General features: G+C 42.3%; 1 protein-coding gene across 1 annotated transcript in view; it reads right to left on the minus strand.

The window, feature by feature from the left end:
• Positions 1-7,952, minus strand: part of SPTBN5 (spectrin beta, non-erythrocytic 5) — a 96,562-nt gene extending 88,610 nt beyond the window's left edge. The window contains exons 1-5 of the mRNA XM_074148448.1: positions 7,842-7,952; positions 5,146-5,313; positions 3,757-3,876; positions 2,778-2,935; positions 1,675-1,903 (exon numbers count right to left, since the gene is read on the minus strand). Of these exons, the coding sequence (XP_074004549.1) occupies positions 1,675-1,903; positions 2,778-2,935; positions 3,757-3,876; positions 5,146-5,313; positions 7,842-7,952 (786 nt within the window). The remainder of the gene's footprint in view (positions 1-1,674; positions 1,904-2,777; positions 2,936-3,756; positions 3,877-5,145; positions 5,314-7,841) is intronic.
• Positions 7,953-21,015: the final 13,063 nt, after the last annotated feature.

Raw genomic sequence — 21,015 nt, forward strand, 5'->3', positions numbered from 1 at the left:
TAGGTTTAATGCTGAACAATACTGTCTGCCTCTACCATTCCCCTGAGCCCACCTGCTCCAAACAGGCAGATTAATAAGGGAGATGGCACTGAGCAAAAACCCAGTCCCTGCAGGTGCTAATCTGCTCTCACCTACCAAAACGCACATGTGGCAATGAATAAGTGTCACAGTGCTGGAAAAGGAGTAAAACAGCACCAACCTTTAGTGCAGGAAAAGCAGCCCGTGACATCAGGGCTCCCTTCTGTATTTTCTGCCATCGTACCCAGTTCTCGCTGAAAGATCCTAGCAAATGCATGGTCACCTCCCAAGGGAGGGGGAAAGGAGATTTACCGTGCCGGGTTGATTCTCTCTGCCATCCTGGTCACACACTTAGTCTGAACTCAAAGGCTTTCTTGACACATTCAGGCTTCCCTCCCCAATCCTATTAGTAAATTCAGAGCTGCCTATTTGAGGGGACTAAGGACATGAAGAGATTAACATCTGTTTAGTTCTCCTTCTGAATGTTCGTGTGTGTCAGAAATGCAGGAAGCCAGGAATGGAATATTAGAGACAGGCTAAAAATAGGGAAGGAGGTAAAGAGAGAAAAAGAAGCAGATAAGTGGCAAGAGAGAGCGAAAAGAAAGAACAAATATTCCTATACAAAATAGAAAAAACAATGGAACACAACAAGAACTGAAAAAGTACAAAGTAGAAATACTCTTTCTATTTTTTTCCTTAATACGAAAGTTATGGCCTATTTGATCCTCAGAGTTCCTCTAAGAGATGCTTGGTGACTCAAGGACTATTTCGGGTTTATCAGAAGAAAAGTAATGTCTCCTGGTCAAAATCCAGAGGCTCACATGTAGACAAGTCAAATCCTACTGCCCTCTCAAATCCTACTCTCCTCACTGATGCCCAATCTTTGTTTGACTGAATTCCAAGTCTTGCTCTCATCTAACGCTTCTCTTCAGAGAACATCGCTGCTACTGATACATGTTTTGGCATCACCTTTTTTCTTGTTGCAGACCACTTTGTTAGCTGAGGAAACCCTGCTTTGCAAAAGCTTTTCACCTTGTCACCAGCAGGGAAGTCTTAGTTTGGATTTTTGATCATATGTGAGACAAAATGTATGTGGAAACTGGAAAAAAATATTTTTTAGCTTTTCTCTAGGAGTGTTTCCCCTTCTTTTGCACTCCCTCATTTTTCATGTCTTTTTTTCTTGTTTGGTTGGTTGGGTTTTCTTGCATTTTGCATTTTCTACCTGACTAAGGAGCTAGAAAGAAAGGATGAGAATTTTCACAGGAAATGAAAATCCAAAGTAGTCTCATAGAATAAGGCATCATCTTTCCTATTAAATTAGAAAATTGTTGACTATGTCTGCTTTTGCCTAGCAGTAATCCTCCCAAGATTTAATGCCTAAAGCTGCCTTGGAACCACATCAGTTCTCAAACAGGAACTGTGAGGTCAAAAAGGGATTCATTTTCAGTGAGGTAAATGCAATGCCCTTTAAAGATCAGGGAGTCTACAGACGCTTCTCAAGGTTCAAGTGACGATAACACATCTTTCAAATGGCTGTGCCACTTAATTCAGGTCAAGTGATCCTGAAGCTGAGCTTGCACAAAAAAGCCCCATTTCAAACATAAATTTAGTTTTATGTATTTAACTTTTAACTTCTGAAGACAGCGATGCACTTACTTTGGTAAGTCGCTTTTGTATTGTCTGTCCTTGTTTCAGTCTGGAGAAGTAGTGGTAATAGAGTGAAACATAAGTCATGATGGATCTCTCATCTGGGTAGGGTACGGCCACGTCCTCTGCGTCAAGCAGTTTGCTGATTCCTAGCTCTTTCTCAGCAACATTGAAGGCATTGTTCAGGTTTTTGATGGGCTGGTCCTGCCGTAGTGAGCTATAGTGGATAAGATCAGGCCTGGGAAAAGAGAACAGGGCGTGGAAGGGAAGAAAGATTTATGTTTGTCATAAGTTCTTTCAGATTATAAACCATAAACTGTTTATTAGACAAAGGAATGTGACATTAACACTGAAATTACTCTGTCTGACCCTGAGCTTCATTTAAGAGCGTCACTGCTTGCCTACATAACAGGAAGAAAACTGTCCCTTATGAAATTGAAGTACTGCTCCCAGCAAATCTCTGCCCTTCACTTATTTCTCTTCACTGATGGGCAAAATCCAAAGCCCACTGGAGAAGCAATTCTGAAAAGGGAGGTGACTCCCAGCTGGGGAAGTTACAGGGTCCCACCATGATATCCTGGCAGAAGATGTAGCAGAACTGTTAATGGGAAAGAAACGTTCAAGGTTCTCCCAGGTGGTTTCTCTCTCCTAACTGTGGCTTATTTTCTTCACACTTTTTCAAAGGGACAGCGAAGGGAGAAAAAAAGAGACAGAGGTTTCTTACTCTGTTACAATTAAACGAGAAGGTATACATGCTCACAAAGTTCATACAATAAAACCAGTCTTTAAAATGATAACTTTTGAAAAAGAGCAATAGGAACATGACTGAGGGGCTGAGACCAAATAACGGGTAGCATTTCTCAGATGTCTGACAGACCCTTGGAAATTTGATTTTATGCCCAACAAAGAAACCACCGAGCAGGAGCTTTTGGTCTTTTCTTCCTCAGAGAGAGAATACCCGTTTAAGAAAGGATAGTCTTCAGTGAGAAGGGTCAAAGAGAGAATTTGAGAATTTCTTGACAAATACTTGTAATTCAGACCCTGGAACAACTTGTGCTGGAGCTAGAAACAGCAATGAGCAACTGCTCCTGAACCGACATATCAGATCTTACCTGTGAGCATGTATGAGCGCATTGAAGGCCAGCCCATCACTCCAGCTTTTGGAGAAGTCCTTCACATTCACATTGGAATAGCTGGCAGTTTTATGCTGACACCAAAGTAGTAAGGCTTCATTGGCAAGTAGACCATCAGCTCTGCCTCCAAATTCTTCCTGTGAAGGGAGCAGGAAAAGAAAAATCAGTGTGAACGATATACGGAAGTAGCATCAGTGGATTTATCTTATGTTTCCCATGTTGACTTTGTATTACTTCTGTCCTAGTCACAAACCCCTTCAAACTCATAACTTGCAAACTGTATCTGCCATGAAGGTAAAATGATTTAACACGAAAGTAGAATTTTTTATTAAAGTAAAAGTGAAATGAATGAACTCAGAAATTATAACATGAAATGAAGGTGTTAGAAAGTTTGTAAATGTTTCTCTTCTGCAAGGTTTGTAGAAATTAAGTGGAAAGCAAAGCTCAGTTTATTTGTTTCCTTAGCTGTGAATGAGAACTCAGAAACAAAATATAATGTATCCAGGTCTAATGTTAGAAATTATTAACTTTGATTTCGTAATACCTTCATAGGATCTTACCTTTCATGTACTTACAGTACATGTTAAATAATTTAAACAAGAATACTTTTCTTGAGAGAAAGAGCAAAGGAGCAGCATGCAGTTCAAATCTAGAGAGAACTGTCATCAGAGAAATTTTCTGGGGTCAAAAGCCAGTAAAAAGTTTGTGGAAGAGAGGAACACGAATATTCTATCTATCTCCAAGTTACCGTTTTCTGTCTCTTTGAGAAACTACAAAACTGATTCAATTGCTGGCTTTAGAAATTTAGAAATTGCTCGCTGAGTACCTGGATAATATTATAGGATCTGCATGATCTAAATGGGCAGGAAACATCATCAAAATGGTCCTTGTCTGCCTGAAACTCTACAGAGTTTCTGAAATACTCTATTCAGGCAAAAAGACAAAGACACTGTTTTACCTTATCAAGTTTGATAGATGAAATCTGAAATCGAAGTATAATGATCCAGATAAGTCCCAGGATTAAGGTTCTGTCACCATCTACGATATTCTCAGGACCGATCACTTTTACTTGTACCTGCTAATAAACCAATATCCGTTCAGCATAAAAGTTCTCATGTCCAGTTCTCTGAAGGAGATATCTGTGTTACAAGCTATTATTGAAGAGGGTGTTCAGACTGTTTTCTTAAGCAAACAAGTTTTACGTGATCTCTCCATTTGTCTATATACCTGCGAGCTCCTATGTTCACACCCTATGTTCACGTGCACCAAGGATGAGTTTCAGCAAAAGCCTGGCAAAGGGACAGCGGTCTCAAAGATTTAAAGTTCCTCTAAGGGTTTTGAAAACTGGTGGGCAAGGAGAGGAAAGCAACACTCCTTTCCTCCAGAGGAGCGATGGCAGGGCAAGCTCATCTCCTCTGGCTGGTCTCCAGCCAGCTAGTCAGCATATAGCTCCTGGGCTCACCAAACCGTACAAATATCCTACTAGACAAACCATGGCTGCCTTCTCTCTTCTTACCTAAGCAGCAAGCAGGATTGTAGTTTATGCCAAGAAGGCGATATCTCTTCAAGAAGTCTGAGCATGCTATACTGGCTCCTGCTGTCTGCATGATCCCCTCTCTGGAGGGTGGACTCACGTGAGAAGTGATGGTTGGCTGGTCCAGCTGGCAGAGCCTGGGTGTGCACTTTCCACTGGGCCTTACGTGGTGTGTACCCTTAGCAGGCATGTGTCAGCCAGAGCCACACGCTGTATTGCATTTGTTTTGTAATTAGCAAAAATCCAGACATTATATACTTTCCCACATCTACTGCTATGAAACGCCTCTGCTCCTTTCGAATTCATAGCACAGAGTTTTGTGCGACAATTTTCCAGAGAGGTCTACAACAAATTGATTGCTCAGAAAAGAAAAGAAATGACATACTGCCTTGTAGCTGAAATGAGGATGCACAACTGGAATAAATAAAACCACTGCAATGACTTGCTGAAAACGTTAGAATCAGAGCTCTAAAAATCTCCATGTTTATAGCAGGTAGCTTCACCTTTGCCTAATGAGGTTTGCTCTCCTCCAACATCTACGAAAACATAACATTTAGAAAGATACAGAAATACAGTACTTTTTCACTTAGGTGTGTCTTGTTTGGGGAGAACATTAGCTGTTTATAAGTCACGTTACTCAAGTAACAGAAATTCAAATCTGATTACTTTCTTTTCCTTTAGTAAAACCCCTGACCTGTCTTCAAAGACTATCTTTATTGTGTATTAGAGGGGGGAATCATAATGAACATAATACTAAAATTAGTTAGTAACATACATAAGCTGTTTTGATCTCTAGTATCAATATTAACTTACCTTGGATTTCAGAAATGAGATGGCTTTGCTGTTGTTCTCTAGAAAATGTACTCTCATTTTTCCCCGGTTTGGTTTGGGCAAAGCTTCTCCAGAGAGAAGCTCAAGGAGTCGCATGAGAGAGATGCCATCCTTCAAGTCGGTGTAAATATCTTCTATCTCAATCTTTACCTGTGAAGAACAGTCACACAATACAGACGCTGGCTGAACGCTTGGCCCACGGAACCCTCTACTTGTAATACGAAACAAACACAGTCTTGCTCTTTCACTGAGAATTCTGTATGTCAGTGAATATATGTGAAAAGCGATGAATCTTAATTCACAAAAAATGCATTTGCAGGAGGACTGATGTTATTTATGAAAGTAGGCTGATGTCAAAAAAAAACCAACCACAAGACAAAACACAACTGACAAATAAAGAAAAATGCAGGAGATTTTGAAAAAATATAAAAGAATTCAGCATTTTCAAAATCAAACATTTTGGAAGTGCTGACATCTTTTAGTTCAATTCAAATCTTTTCAACTTTTTATTCTGAGCAATGCATTTCATTTAAAAATTGAGCCAATAGTCCCATTCAATGACTCATTTTTTCCACCATAGTCTCAACAAAGTCTGTTACATCCTGCTTAGACCTGCGCCACCACCCAAAGTCTCCATATTTTTAGTCAGTGTCTCACACTAAGCGAAAGATTAAGATCTTTTACAAAAACCTATTTAATTTCTGCCAGTAGTGAGGTCACCCAGTGCTTAGGTGATACAACATGACACAGTGTGTACTCTGACCTAACAAGAACTTGCTGTGGGCGTTTCCGTTTGGCCTTATGCCACTAGCCATCAAGAAGTGACATTAAAACCATACCACACACCCAACAGTAATTTACTGTGATTTTGAAATCATGGTAAATAATCTTTTTGTCTTCAGGAAAAAAAAAAAATTCTGAATGCAAGTAGTAGCTTTTTTAATTCAGAGAATAGTAACATGTAGGGAGGTAAAAAAGGACAAGTAACAGACATGCACTTTTTCATTCCTGACCAATTATTAATCAGTTTAACAGTTTCTCCAAAGAAAAAAGAAAACACTGAAAGTGTAAAGGCAATTCAGAGAGACTTTAAGCCTGTACTGTGTGTGGAACAAGAATTTACAACTTTCTCTGACTGATTATCGCCATGAAAAACTCCCTGTTGAGTTGCCAACTTTTTGCATATTAAATAAACTTAAAATTCTGCCTACGCTATATTACCATAAAAAAAAAAGTTAGAGCCCTTATATTCTGTGACACTTCTATAAATGAACAATAGTTCCATTTAAATTTGTAAAGAGACAGTCTTCATATAACTGCTTTATGCCTCACCCAGCAATAGTTTTAATAGCTTTGTTGCATCATTCTTCTCATAAAGATACCAGCCACAGATTGCTTAACAAATTCAATCCAATAGCATCTTTAGTGCGAGACTTGAAGGAGTCAACAGGGCAGCTGAGACTACTGCAGTGTCCTGTAGTACGATCCAATCACGTTACAGCGTGTGCTGAAAAGCAGAAACTCCCTTGCTGAGAAGACCTAGATAAGCCGTCACTCTCCGCACCGTTTCTTACCGTATATGGCTTGGATAAGCTCTTGCAGGCTTTTTTCCCCATGCTTTTATGATACATGAACAAGTACTGTTCAGGAAGTTAATACTGACATTTTAATCTTTGAACTTGAAGTTGTTTTTAAAATGAGAAAGTATATATATATATCTATTTACCTGTAGCTAAACAGAAAAAATTTCCTGTACCATAAACCCCTAACTTTCTGCAAGTTAGGTAAGAAAAATAAATTTAAAAGCTTGTTCTGCTCTGAGGCTGCCTTTGCACTAATCACTAAGTTAAAACACTACCCTGAAAAAAATGCATCTAGTACTGAAACATCATATAATAATGATGAGTTAGTATGGAACCAAGAGGCCCGGTCCTGCTTGGTGTCACCAAGGTCCATTTTCATTAATATCAACTACAGACTCTAGAAAAGGGAATCAGTTTTGTATGATGTCATTCCCTACTGTGACACAGTGACATCATTTGTGCCTGAAATGAGTTTATCTGCAGTCTGAAGACTTTTAGAATATGTTTGGGTTACCTGACACACATAAATCCATTGTAGACTAGCTCTGAAGCTCTTTGGAAGTCTGACACTTACTGAAAACAAGTTGGTCTGTACTTTACATGGTAGTATGTCTGACATTGCTAGACTTAAGGCAACTTTTTCAGCCATTGAGTAGCAACCCAAGCTGGACTGATCAGGCAAAGCAGAAAGTCTTAAATTTTGACCAATTAAGCACTGAATGTTGTTTGGGGAAATTCAGACATTTGAAGATACTTTACTTATAGGAAAAAGAAGAGCAAATAAAGATCTTCCTCTGAGACGATCATCAAGATGGAGCGGACATCACAATACGACAGGGTTATAAAGCCTACGAAAGTGAACCATGGTTTCAGGGAAGACTGGTAACATGGACAATGGAGGCAGATGTAAGGTAAAAGATATGGGCTGGAGCACTCTGCTTAGTCAAAGCCTTCCTTGTTTGCATATATGTGTAATGACACTCAGGAAAAATAGTAAAAAATAAAAAAAAAAAGAATACAGTGGGTGAAATAAATAAATTAAATAAATAAATAACAGAAAAAAAAATCCATCCCCAAATTGAAGGAACCACCTACATCATTCCTGAAGAAAACATTGTTCATCCAGTTGGTGAAGGTTTTCTTTTGCATGGACATACGCTGCTCCTGCAGCTTTTTGATATGATCTTTTTCATATTCGGTACCCATGGTCACCTAGGAAAGTCAGAAACTCCAGTGAGGTGCTCAGCGCTGAAGAGACCTGCCTGGCCAGCTACAAAAAGAGAGTAACATTCCCATGTAGGGAACCCAGCCCCACAGGTACAAGATTTGATACCACACCCAGTATAATACCTTAATTTCCTTTTGTACTTTGCACTTCAATTTCCCTCAACCTTATTTTTAACGTACTTGAGTTCTCCCTTTTCAAATGCGTCTCTAGCTTCAGGATAAAAACATGACATGTATGTATGCAGCTTTACTTTCTCTCTTTCAGCAGCTCCCCAGTGACTCGACCCCATCAGGAGCACAGTGATATGAAAGCTGTCAATAACTTGAGTGTGCTGGAAGCACATGACAGAGAACTGATTTTAAACCCTGCCAGAAACAGGGATCTGCAAAGCACTTCCAACGCAGCGCTTGAAACTGTTTTATGTTCTCTGAGGACTGGTTGAGATGCTGCTGTTGGCTTTCAGACCACCGTATTTCCAACAGAAATAAAATAGCTGCCTAGAAAGGAAATTGAACCAACTCCTTTCTTTCCTCTCATGAGTTCAGTTCTTGCATATCTGTCACTGTAAGGATGGTGACACAGGTCCATAATCACACGGACAAGGTCCTAGGATGGGAGACGGGAAGCACTATTCCTCTTCCCCAGGCTGTGTCAGACTTCTCTGCCTCACCCGTATCGGTGAAAATTCAGGCTTGTAATTCATCACAGCACCCAAGCTGAACATTCAGGAAGATAAGAAAGAAAGAGTCTTCTCTTTAGAGTCTGTGACACAATAAACTGGATTTCAGCTCAACTGAGTAACTGTTTTGGAGTCACTTGGCTTATGGTGTAAATCTGTAACAGCAGTGACCTTGCTGTTATGAAGGCAAGAGAAACACTTAACAAAAAGTAAACATCAGCGTAAGATCCAGAGCTATAGACATCTTCAGTGACCAAACATTATCTTCTTGAACTACTGCCATAATTATAACTATTACCTGGATATCAGCCTAGCTGCAAACCCAAGAAACCTGTTGGAATGGTGGTAGAGGAGAGAGGTGTCTGCTGCTGTCAACCCACTGCAAAGAGAGAAAGGAATGAAAAATTAAAACCTCTAACAAACTGCAGAGGTGTGGAGCAGGGTGACCTGCTTCCCAAATACTGTGTCCATTTTGTGAAGGCCAAGCTCTGAGCCCTTTTGATTCATAAAACATAAAATACTGAAAAAAAACACATTATCTGTCTTAGTGTGAGGTGACAGCAATAAGGAATGAGCAACTGCAGATGGGAAGTTGCTTGCCTGATAGTTTTCCATGCTCTAAGAAATAGAAAGAATTTTTCCATTTTACAAGATGAAAAGGTGTGGGAAGTGCAGAAACAATGATTTGTTACTGAATTTTTTTTTTTTTGGCAGATGTTTCTCAAGCCCCAGTGCTTGACTTCTGCAAAACATGGACAGCATTAAAGCCTGACAGTTCAGCAACAACACAGGGAAGGCTCACAACCATAGACGGAAGCCTTAAGAAGGAAGAATTTAGCAAAGTTTGAAATGGAACTATAAAAATGACCCTCAAATATTTTCTGATCTTTTGGGCTAGTTCTGCACTGCCTGCTTTCCCCATCTGGAGAGCAGATATTCAAAGAATTGCCTTTCCCTGCCAGAGGGGTGATATTAACTCACTCCCATGTAATAAACCCATATAGTTAACCCATATCATAACACCATTTCTGAATTTGCCAAATGGTTCTCAGAATGTCTGTGGGCTCCTTTTTTTAAAAGGATTATTATCCAAGCATCGCGGCCACCCTGAACAATGACCAAACTGATTTCATTTAGGTGCAAGGGAAGCTTATTTGTTGCAGCTCACCTGCCTTATTAAATTAAGTTTGAAATGCTCCTTGCATCAGTAGATGATTACCTGAAAACAGATCTATAACATGTTATCTGCATTTACAGGATGCAAAGGCGGTGCTAAGAGTCAAATCTGGCTATAATGATATATTACAAAAAAAAGACCAAAGAACATTTAAAAACAACAAAAAACAAAAAAACTTACTCAGGTTTGGAGGAACTCCTTTCTGACATTCAGCAGTTGGTCATTCTGGAGAATGACTTTCAGCTGTTGATCCACTCCTAGTCCTACGTTCAGCTCGCTGTTTTCATGCAAAACAACCTTTGAATTCAGGAACAGAAGCCAAGTATTTATGATCTACCTATGAACCTTTCATCTGATCTAAAGGAAATAACCCATCAGAACACGAGTAAAGGTTGTCAGAGGCCTCGTCCAATTCTTATGCCCAAAAATGATCTGTGAACAGGACCAAAATTGCTATAAGGCAGTGAAAACAGTCATCCACCATGCTGATACTTTGGTAAAGAGGATCTTTCACATTTTCACTGAAGGCTCGGACTGATCACAGGCTGCTTTTCTAAAGGAATTCTTACCTGGGAAATTGAACCCGACAATGGTGTCTGAAAATGAAAGCACAGCAGAGGGTACAAAGATCAGAGCAATTCCCAGGTGGTTAAGTTGGGATATGGCAAATGAAAAGGTGAAATTGTGAAGTGTTAGGAATTTGCCCGTCACTTCTTTGAGGAAGCTCACGTACACAGATACCTGCTGCTGGCATGGAAAACGGGGATCAAGCTGGCAGTGCCAGCTGTTTCCGAAGTTTGCTGTTGATGGACTTCCCATTAATAACAAAAGGGAAAATAATTCTGGTAACTTATATAGCAGTGAGTCCTTTCTGTCACTTACAAGGTTGCACAAGCACAGAACATACTGACCTGGCATCACTGCTGGGAACCACAGGGATGGTGCTGGGAATCACTGCTAGAAAGCAGGCAGGCATCTGAAATCAGAAGCTGCAACTGATGTCGTCCAGCTCAGAGATGAGGTAAGGGAATAGCAGTCTTTTCCCTTCTGGCAAGTGTAGTTTAGTTAGCATCCAAAAGTGACAGGAGGAAACACGTAAGAAGAAATGAACAAACCCCCCAAAACTCAGTACAGACAAAACTTGATCGACAAAATCTGTATCATCATACACACCCTAGAGAAATGTCATATGTAGTGTCACATGAGACAGCTGAAAATAAAAATCTGAATACATAGAATCATAGAATGGTTAGAGTTGGAAGGGACCTTAAAGATCATTGAGTTCCAACCCCCCTGCCATGGGCAGGGACACCTCCACTAGAGCAGGTTGCTCAAAGCCCCATCCAGCCTGGCCTTAAACACTTCCAGGGATGGGGCATCCACAACTTCCCTGGGCAACCTGTTCCAGTGCTTCACTACCCTTACAGTAAAGAATTTCCTCCTAATATCTAATCTAAATCTCCCCTCTTCCAATTTAAAACCATTACCCCTTGTCCTGTCACTACATCTCCTGACAAAGAGTCCCTCTCCGGCTCTCCTGTAGGCTCCCTTCAGATATTGGAAGGCTGCTATGGGTCTCCCCGGAGCCTTCTCTTCTCCAGGCTGAACAACCCCAGCTCTTTCAGCCTGTCTTCATAGGGGAGGTGCTCCAATTCTCTGATCATCTTCGTGGCCTTCCGCTGGACCCATTCCAACAGGTCCATGTCCTTCCTGTGTTGAGGACTCCAGAGCTGGACACAGTATTCCAGGTGGGGCCTCAGGAGCGCAGAGTAGAGGGGTAGAATCACCTCCCGCGACCTGCTGGCCACTTTTCTCTTGATGCAGCCCAGGATGGGGTTGGCTTTCTGGGCTGCCAGTGCGCGCTGCCAGCTCATGTTGAGCTTCTCATACACAAGCACTCCCAAGTCCTTCTCCTCAGGGCTGCTCTCCAGCCATTCTCTGCCCAACCTGTATTTGTGCCTGGGATTCCCGCATCCCAGGTGCAGGAATGCTGCACCCCAGATTCCTTTACTAAGCCTCCCAACTCCCTGAAGTCTCTCTTTATAGCTCTTGAGCTTCGAGTCGCTGTCTCCTCTGCACCTACATGGAATATCAGTAGTGGATAATAATCTAAGGACCGTACTAAACCAGGAAGTTTCCTGGTGACATCCTTCACCCGGGCACCAGGAAGAGAGCAGACTTCCCTCTGAGGAGGGTCCACCCGGCATATTGGGCCCTCTGTCCCCCTCAGGAAGGAGTCCCCAACAACTATAACCCTTCGTTTTTTCTTAGAGGGAGTGGTGGTGATGCGGGGTATACGCTTTTTTGGCTTAGGAGACATCTGTGTTATAGGGTGCTCCTTAGCTACTTCCTCACTCGACAGGCCATTCTCAAGCAGAACCTTGTATCTGTTCCTCAGAGTTATTTCACAGGACGAGGTAGGTAAGGTGGGAGGTTGCCTGGTGTCACGACCACGAACCTGCTTCCACTCGCTCTTTTCATTTACTCTTTCACCTTCAGCCTGACCAAGGGTGCCCGGCAGGGGCTCCTGGACCCTTGCTGCCTTTCTCCCTGTTACCCCTCAACCATTCAACTTCTTCTTTCAGTTCTGCCACCACGCTAAGCAGATCATCGATCTGTTCACATCTTATACAGCAGGTCACACAGCTATCACCTGTTACCAGTAAAAGGTCCTGGCACTCCCTGCATCCTGTGTCCTGGATGGCCACATGTTTCTGTGGGAGCTCCCTCTGGGTTCCCACATCCATTCTGTTTAGGGTCGAGCGCATGACCTTCCTCCGGGTGGAGAACATGGCTAACCTCCAACCGAGGGGGGTGATGATCACCAGGAGGACTCACCTGTCTGGCCTACAGAGCTTCGGGCTCCTCCCTGCGTGCCCTTTGCCCTGCCCCACCCCTCACGTGCTTTCCCCGAAAGGCCCCTTTTCTCCTGAAAGGCCCCTTTTAGCCGGGGGGGGGGCAGTGGTTCCGCCCGAGCCGCCTCTGCAGCCTGCCCCCAAGCTGCCGGGTTCCGGCAGGGACCACTCGCTCTTACCGGCTTCAAAAGCCCTCAAAAAGAGCTCCTTGCCGGTCCTTTTAGGTTTTTTTTTTTGCCGCGATCCCTTCCCGCAGTGCCGCTCATCTCCACTGCAGCTGATCTCCTCGGCAAACCCAAACATACGTTACAGGTATTACTCAACACATTCCCTCCAAATTCCCGGGCTCGCATTCACCAGCCAACTAATAGAATGCAATCATTAAAAAGGAATAGGATGACAGGAGGAAAGGGATATAAATTCAACAACTGTTTGCATCTCTTCCGTAAGCTCATTGCCTGGTTATAATTCCACTCGTCTCTTTTCTGTCTTGCTTTTAGTTATACCTACGTTCTTCTAAAGGTAGGATTATAGGCTGTTGGCTTAAACCTGGTACAGGTTGGTCAGGTTGCGTGTGTTGAGAAAATGTCCTTGCTCCTGTCAAATAGAAGGCAGAAGACCAGTAGGTGAATAGGCCCTGGATGTGGGCATTTCTCCCTATTGCCAGTTAATTATTATCTAAAAGATTAAATATGTGAAACATTGGTTTTGCTTTTTATGACAATACAAGACAATCAATGATGTGGTATGAAATTTCACTAACTCCTGAATGCCTATTTCTATTTGTATTATCTATCTACAGTTCAAAGTTGAAACAGTGGACATTTATGTGACACTGATAAAGCAAGCCATTTCCTCAGTTATTTATATCCTAACCAGGTAAGAGGAAGGGCACAAAAATATTTGTGTGCAGCTTCCTGGAGGAACCAGGAAAAAAATCACCCCTCCAGGCTAATTATGGGCCCTCTCTTGCTGGCTCGGTAGAGAAGGGGAGCCTGGCCAGCGATCTCAGGAAGGGGGAGAAGGACCCAAAGAGCATCCCCCCCTGGCCCTGTGTTCAGTCTGAAGCGGCTTTCCACGATGGCAGCAGCATTTTCTTGTTTCTTAACAGGAAGGACCCTGATGTCGGCAGCCACATAAGAGGCATTAGGTTTTTTTAGCACCCTTTCTTATCTGCCTGCAATCTTGTCCTGCTGAAGAGGGAAACAGAGACCGTGGAGATCAAACGGACCTCACACCCAAGCAGCCCGGCTTGCGGTCCCAAAGCTCCTCTGCCCCAGCCCTTCCCCCAGTGCTCTTCCACGCCTGGCAACACCACATAGAACAAAGAGGGATGGGACACTTCCTTTCTACCTATTTGAATTTTTATTTTTTATTTAAATATAGTCACCCTCCTCCTCTCACAACAAGTATGTGAATTTCCAGCTCCTCTCTAAGATGGGAAAAAATGTTCAATCCCCCTGTTGCAAAGAGCATAAAAGCAACAGTCACAGGAGCAGCAGAGGGTTGCGGATGTGGAGTTTGCTGCTCCCACTCCCACCCCTGACCTGAGGGAGGGCTGATCACCATGAGCTTTTCCGGGACAGCAGAGCCCTGTTCCTGTGGAGGCCTCTCTGGTCCCACTCTCCAGACCAGGGAGGCTTGCGCCCCTTGCCCTCCAGGATGGAGGAGTCTGCCAGAGGGGAATACATTTGCACAGGTGGGTACAGGTGCCTTCATGGGCCATTCGCAGCTGACAGTCCTGTAATTAAATGAGCCCTTCATCATACCAAGCTACTGCATCCATGCTCTGAGCTGTCAGTGAGCAAAGCCAGCTCCAATTTAAAAGCCATGTGGCCATACTCATGCCCGCTCTTACAGAGGACTGAATTTATTCACATGGCTGAGGTGAAAGGTTTGGCACAGCCCCTCACCCTCCGTTACGTATGCTTTGCATACACACGTTCCTAAAGGTACATGAAAATCTTATCTGATCTCTGCTAAAGAGAAGGTTCTCCAAATCTCAAAGAAAATAAGTATGTTAAGCGCAAACACACGCATGACAGCTCAGCACTCTGCCCCCCACCGTGTCTCCAGCCATGTTGCTTCCACATGTAAGAGTCTCAAAACAACAAACATCTGGGCCTTGACGCTGCAGAGCAGGAAGGCAGACACCCCTCAGAACCATGATCTTGTAGTCCACACCATGCCAAGCAAGCAGAGAACCTAGTCTGCTGCCTGGGGCCAGCAGCCCAGGTCCTATGCCACCCTCCCCAGCTCCAGCAAACAGCTGATGTTCAGTCTCATCAAAGCAGCGTGGACACAGGTGAGATGAACTGTGATTCCAGAATATTTCCTAACCACATCCTGAATTTCAGCTAATCTTAGACCTCATCGTGGCACAGAGGAGCTACGCTTTGGATGCTGAGAACAGCGGAGAGCAGCAGGCAGTCATTATTGCGAGAAGCTGTTTGCTCATTTGGGATACTAAGGCTGAAGAAAAGTTGGGGAGTCGGTCAAAAGCTGCTTAGGAGAGGCATGGAGACCTCCAGCCATCAGTCTCCGCAGATTCCCTGCTTTCACAGGCCTCTCAGCTGAACTTTGTCCCCAGATAGCCAAATATTCTCAGCTTCTCTCCCCGAGGGGCTCCAGCTCACCAGCCCCAGGCACAACCCCCTTCAGCCCCCCACATACCTGCCTTCCTAGCGCCGCCGTCACCAGCCGCCCCGGGGTGCCACCCACCCAAGGGCAGGGGGGGTTCCTGGTGGATGGAACCCCAGCTCCTCTTACAGCTGAGCTCTGCCCAGGAGGATCTAAACTGACATCCTGGGATGCCGGGTTGTTATAAACCTCAGCCTCCCCATGCTCTAGTCTAAACTAGAAGTTGCTTTTCTCTTTGAATAGTTGGCTAGCGGCGACATGACATCAACAGGGAGCAGAATTCAAGCAGAACAGTCGAATTACATCATCCAAAGGAACTGGAGCCCCTCACTGCACTTGAAAAAGAGGACAGCTTAAAGCAAAATCAGATGGATTTATTTTTCCTGGCACGAAGAAGTTCAGTCATCTTTTTCAAACAGAAAATAGACGTTTGCTTGTTTAGTCATGAATTAAAGACATTTTCTCCTTGGAGCTGTTTATATTCTCTTGAAATTTTCCTTCTGTTTCTGAACCTCAAATAGTTAACATAAGCACTTCAAAGGCTTTGTGGGATGAACACATGGGACAGAGGGCTTAAATTCTCTTTCCATTTCATACAAACACAGATAAAGGGTTTCAAGTGACAGAATAGCCTTAATATTTGAACATGATACTGAAAATGGGCCTTAGAAATAGCTGCATTGGCCATGTCAGATCTAACTAGTGTATTTTTATCAAATTGTTCAGATTTTTTCATTTTTATTCATTGCTACTAAGGAAGACCACTGCACAAGGGCAAAACTACCAATCCCGTACCAATCCTGTATTTTAGGGGGTTATTTGCGTATTGGAGTGATAAAGCATTTAGCTCTATTTATCGATGAAACAAAAGCTGTGAGACTTAGAGGCAGATTGGCTCCCAGCACCGTGGGTGCCAGGAGACCACACCCTGCTCAGGGGGACGGTGTGCCCTTAGGCTTTACAAATACACCAAATATGGGAGCCGATGACAAGGTTTGGTGAAAACTAAATGGTACGGCAGGCATAAATAGAAATATTTCACAGTTTAAGGGTGTCAAGTATTGGAAGTATTAATTACTGCAAAACTTACAGTTGAACTGGTAGCGTGGATATTCATCCACTTTTCCCCATTGTCAAAATATAAAAAGTTGGGCATGTATTTCCAGAAGATGCCATGAACCTCAGGCAAAGGGAGCCACCTTCAGCAGATGCGTTTGTTCATCTGCCTAAGCAGGGCAAGGCAGTCAACTCTTTCTCCTGGGGTTTTCTACCCAAGACAGACAGGCTGTCCAAGGGCCAAGCTTTCCAAAAGGTCTCTGCGCTCACAGTTAGAAGTTGTAGCATGATACAGCCTTGGATGAGAGAAGATCAGAATAAAGTAGTGTCTGCTCCAAAGTCCTTACAAATACACCAAATATGGGAGCCGATGACAAGGTTTGGAGAAAACTAAATGGTACGGCAGGCATAAATAGAAATATTTCACAGTTTAAGGGTGTCAAGTATTGGAAGTATTAATTACTGCAAAACTTACAGTTGAACTGGTAGCGTGGATATTCATCCACTTTTCCCCATTGTCAAAATATAAACCATGGATTAGAGCAAAATATCTAATTATAAAGTGTGCTGTAAATTTTTCAAAGCCCGAAATGTCTTGTATGTGGAGTATGTAAAACACCATTCTACTAAAAAAACCAAACCCCCACCTCCAAGCCCCATTAAAACTTCATCTTCTCCAAACTAATTCCGACTTTTATAAGCCCCTGAAATTCAACAGCAGCACAGCCTCCAGGAACCCACAACATACTCTTTGCGTGGGAAACACTTGCTTTCAAGCGACACATGGCTCGACCACCACCAGCGTAACGTTAACAGCCCCGCTTGCCAACACCACGATGTACAACCCTTTAACTCTGCAGCAACTTGGATTTGCTACCAGCAGGAGCAGTGGCTGAACTGTGGCATCCTGGTGGCACAGATGTACCTTTGGAGACACTTCGAGAAAGTTACGTGTAAGCGCAACATTAATATGAATGTTCTATTGATATAATGGCTTATTTATAAGTAGCAGGTAGCACAGTGTGACAGATGCCCTTGGATTTTTTTGGGACAAACGTATCAGCAAGGTAATTTTTGCTAAACTGCTATTTAATCTACTCTTATTTTTCAAGGTTAGTACCCCCACTGAAGTTAAAAAAGTGCCTCTCAGCTCAAGCTTTCAATCCACACAGGAAGTTTTTGATTTATCTTCCACACTTGGGACTTTAGGAATTAATTTCCATGCTTAGACATTAAGAAATTCCAAAATTACAATCTGCTATAAAAAGCTAAATATGGAGAGGTGCAGGAAGGTTGGTTTTGGTCCGTTCGTCCCCCCCCGCCCCCCCTTTAAAAATATCAATTTATTTCTGGAGCCAAGCGTTGGCGTGGGCAGTAATTTCAGCAACAAGTTCAAGGACACAGAAGAGAAATAGCCATAACCTATTATGGATATACAAACTGAGGTGGGAAAATAAGCAGCTTGCCAAATAGCTACTCTGCCTATGAGCCTTAAGTAGCAGGATTACAAAATTCTAGCCACTTCATGAAAGATTACCTTCCAGAAAGAAGCTTACAAAAGCAAATCTCAGGTAGTTCAATATTAGTTTATTAAACCAGCAATTTTTATCACCACTTTCTAAAAATGATTACAAAGCATATTAAAATATATTACAGTATCTGCAAGGAATTTATTGTGTAATAAAAGTGCAACAGTAATGAACTTACAACTTTGTTTGCCTAGTTGGACAAACTGAAGCACACTGCACAGATCAAGCCTTCCCTCAAAAATTAGAGTGACTTCGAAGTGAAAATACAGTGTATAACAAAAATATAAGAAAAGGTGAGCACGTGAAGTAGAAAACAAAGTTCATGTTCATTCTCTCAGTGCTAGGGTACACATCCCCATCAAATCATACACTTCAAACTCTGCTTGAATTCTAACAGTATAAAGAGCCACCAAAGTGAGTGCATGTTGCGAAGGGAAAGAAGTGAGAAGAGGGCACATTTCAAGTACTGGGGATAAATGATGATGTTGAAAGTCAGGGACCAGACACTGCTGCTTTGAGACCATGTTCCCCAACTAACAACCGGGACCTCACCCTGACCTAAAAATCTTTCTAAACTCACCATTTTCAAGCTGTCACAACTTTAAAAGACTCTCCCTGTCCTGTAGCATGGTTGTGAGCGGTAGCCCCAGATTTTCTGTTCCAATCTACAACAAAATTCTAATTGTTTTTTGTGGGAACAGAATTAGGGTTGGGAATTAAAACTGTGTTGCGGAATAGTTGGAGAAGAGGTAAAAGCAGCAGTCTCTACATTGGCTTATGGCAGCAGTCTACACAAGTGGGCACTGATTTCACAGGATGAATTATTGACAATTCTGGATGGTCTCACAGCAAATGTAATCAAAATCCTAGGCATAAAATGGCCAAGAAATCCAAAATCTTAGTCTTTCTTCAGCAGATATTAGTAACATCAAACTGAACACCACGTGTTACCTCATATTGCTGTTCCCAATAACTACTTTGAGCACAATTTCATGAGAGAAGGTAATCCTTCTCACTCCTCATGCTCCTAACACATGGACTCACTGATTCCATAGATCATTATCCGAACTGTCGTGTGTGGCTGGCTGAATAACTGAATGGGCTCATGGGATCTGACAAGCCAGAGAGCTGGCAAGGCAAATGGAGGAGGCCCACAGGTAGGTGAGGAGGTAGTGAGAAAAGAGGACCCTTCCCCTGAGCAACAGCAACCTACTATATTCATTTAGCTGTGCAAGAAGCTGCTGTTTAAAGTCCAGGTGAAATGTACTTTATTCCTATCAACCAAGTGCAATGCTAGTGCACTGCACCACATATCTAGCTTTACATGCTTTACATGCTGATCCTGAAGCACTTCTATTCCTCCAGATAAACAAAGAAAATCCACCTCTACTCCTATATACATGCTTTGTGTATTCCCCTTCCAAATTCTACAGGAAAACCAAAGCTAAACATTTCAACCCCATCTAAACAAAATACTTAACAAAACAATGCATTTCGTCTCCCCTAAGCCCAAGTTACCACACTGTCATGCAGACTGAAGAAAACGCTGTGTTCTCCATTTTACTACCAATAAAGCTAGAAAGACAAAGTCACTGAGAAACTACCTTGCTCCTCTCACTGAAGGCAGATGTTTCTACTGGCATGGGATCACTTGACTCCAGTGCATTTGGAACATCACCCCTGGAAGCTACCTGCAGTAGGAACTCAAACATGGAGAGTGAAGTAAGGCAGACAGTCGGAAGACAAGAAACTTCCCAGATCCTCTCAGCTTTGCCCACACTACAGTACTCACAATACACAAGCTACTTTCTTTCTCCTGGTTGCTTTCCTTACTAAGCTAGACAGGTTGGTCATTAGTGTATGAATTTGTTTCTGACTGCAGACACAACACACAAACAAGCATACATTGCAGCCCATTTTTTTAAAAAACAACTCCTGCAATGTCTATAGACTACTTTTTGTTCAATCAAAAATAAATTATATAGAAAATCAGTTACTCTGCAGATGTACAGTCACACAGACTCATGGTCAAGTTTCACAGCTCTACTAAAGTGCACAGAGATGCACTCAGGCTAATCTGGCTCCTAATTTAGGTCTAACAGAAATAAAGTTGGTATGCTTGAATGATATGAGAAAAACCTAAGAATTAAAAAAAAAAAAATAAAAAAAAAAATCAAGCAAGTCCTCAAGAACAATTTAATTATGCCAGGATATCCTTGATACAGTCCTGGAAGCCTGGCAAGGTAAAGGTGTTCTTCTGTCATTACTTAAAATAGCTTCATTGTTTTCCCATGGTAGAGCCCTGGCAAAGTTCATGGTAATTTCACATCAAAATAGAACAGATGCAGAAAGATAAGAGGAACAGAAAGATCTGAAGTATTAAACCTGACTGACAACCTACAAATGTATGATTTGAAAGAACAAGCTGAGGCTCTTCTTAGGTCATGTGCAAATCTGGACACGTAAGTGTGACTAAAATCTTAACTGGGAGACAATACCCAAACCACTTCCCTCCCCACTTCTACTGAAAGGATGCTAAAACACTTTTTGGCTTGCTCTGTCTCAGAAGGCACTACTGCTACCACTGACTGAGACTCACAGAAAAAGTGCTCAAAACTACAGTACCTTTGATGCGTAGGGTATTTCATACTACAGATGGAATACAAGTCAATTCCTGCTCACATGCATAGAGAAAAACCGACTGCCAGGTTTGACTTCAGAAAAGAACTGGCCCTCCATGAAAGACTCAAGTTCATAGGGCCAAAAATTCGCATTCTTTAAAGGTACTGATAAAAATCAGTTGTAAGCAGCCAATATGTTCAACTTTGATTGTGTTGTTAGAAAAATGAATGTTTATTAAGCATCCATTCCTTTCACAGATTATTTCCAATAAAGGAATAATATGTGGAGGGACCAGTCTATCACTTACTACAGTCAATGTAAAGATTCCTGTTAGTCTCCCCACCTTTCAAATCTGCTACCATATAAATAAAATATCTTTTGTGGTTGTCAGCTACATGTTGGCAAAACAAGAAGTTAAAAACTTTTCTTAAAAATATTATATATATAAAAAAAATAGAGATAACTGTATAATTACCTGTAAAT

This window comes from Numenius arquata, chromosome 6, assembly GCF_964106895.1.
Source record: "Numenius arquata chromosome 6, bNumArq3.hap1.1, whole genome shotgun sequence".
NCBI lineage: Eukaryota > Metazoa > Chordata > Aves > Charadriiformes > Scolopacidae > Numenius > Numenius arquata.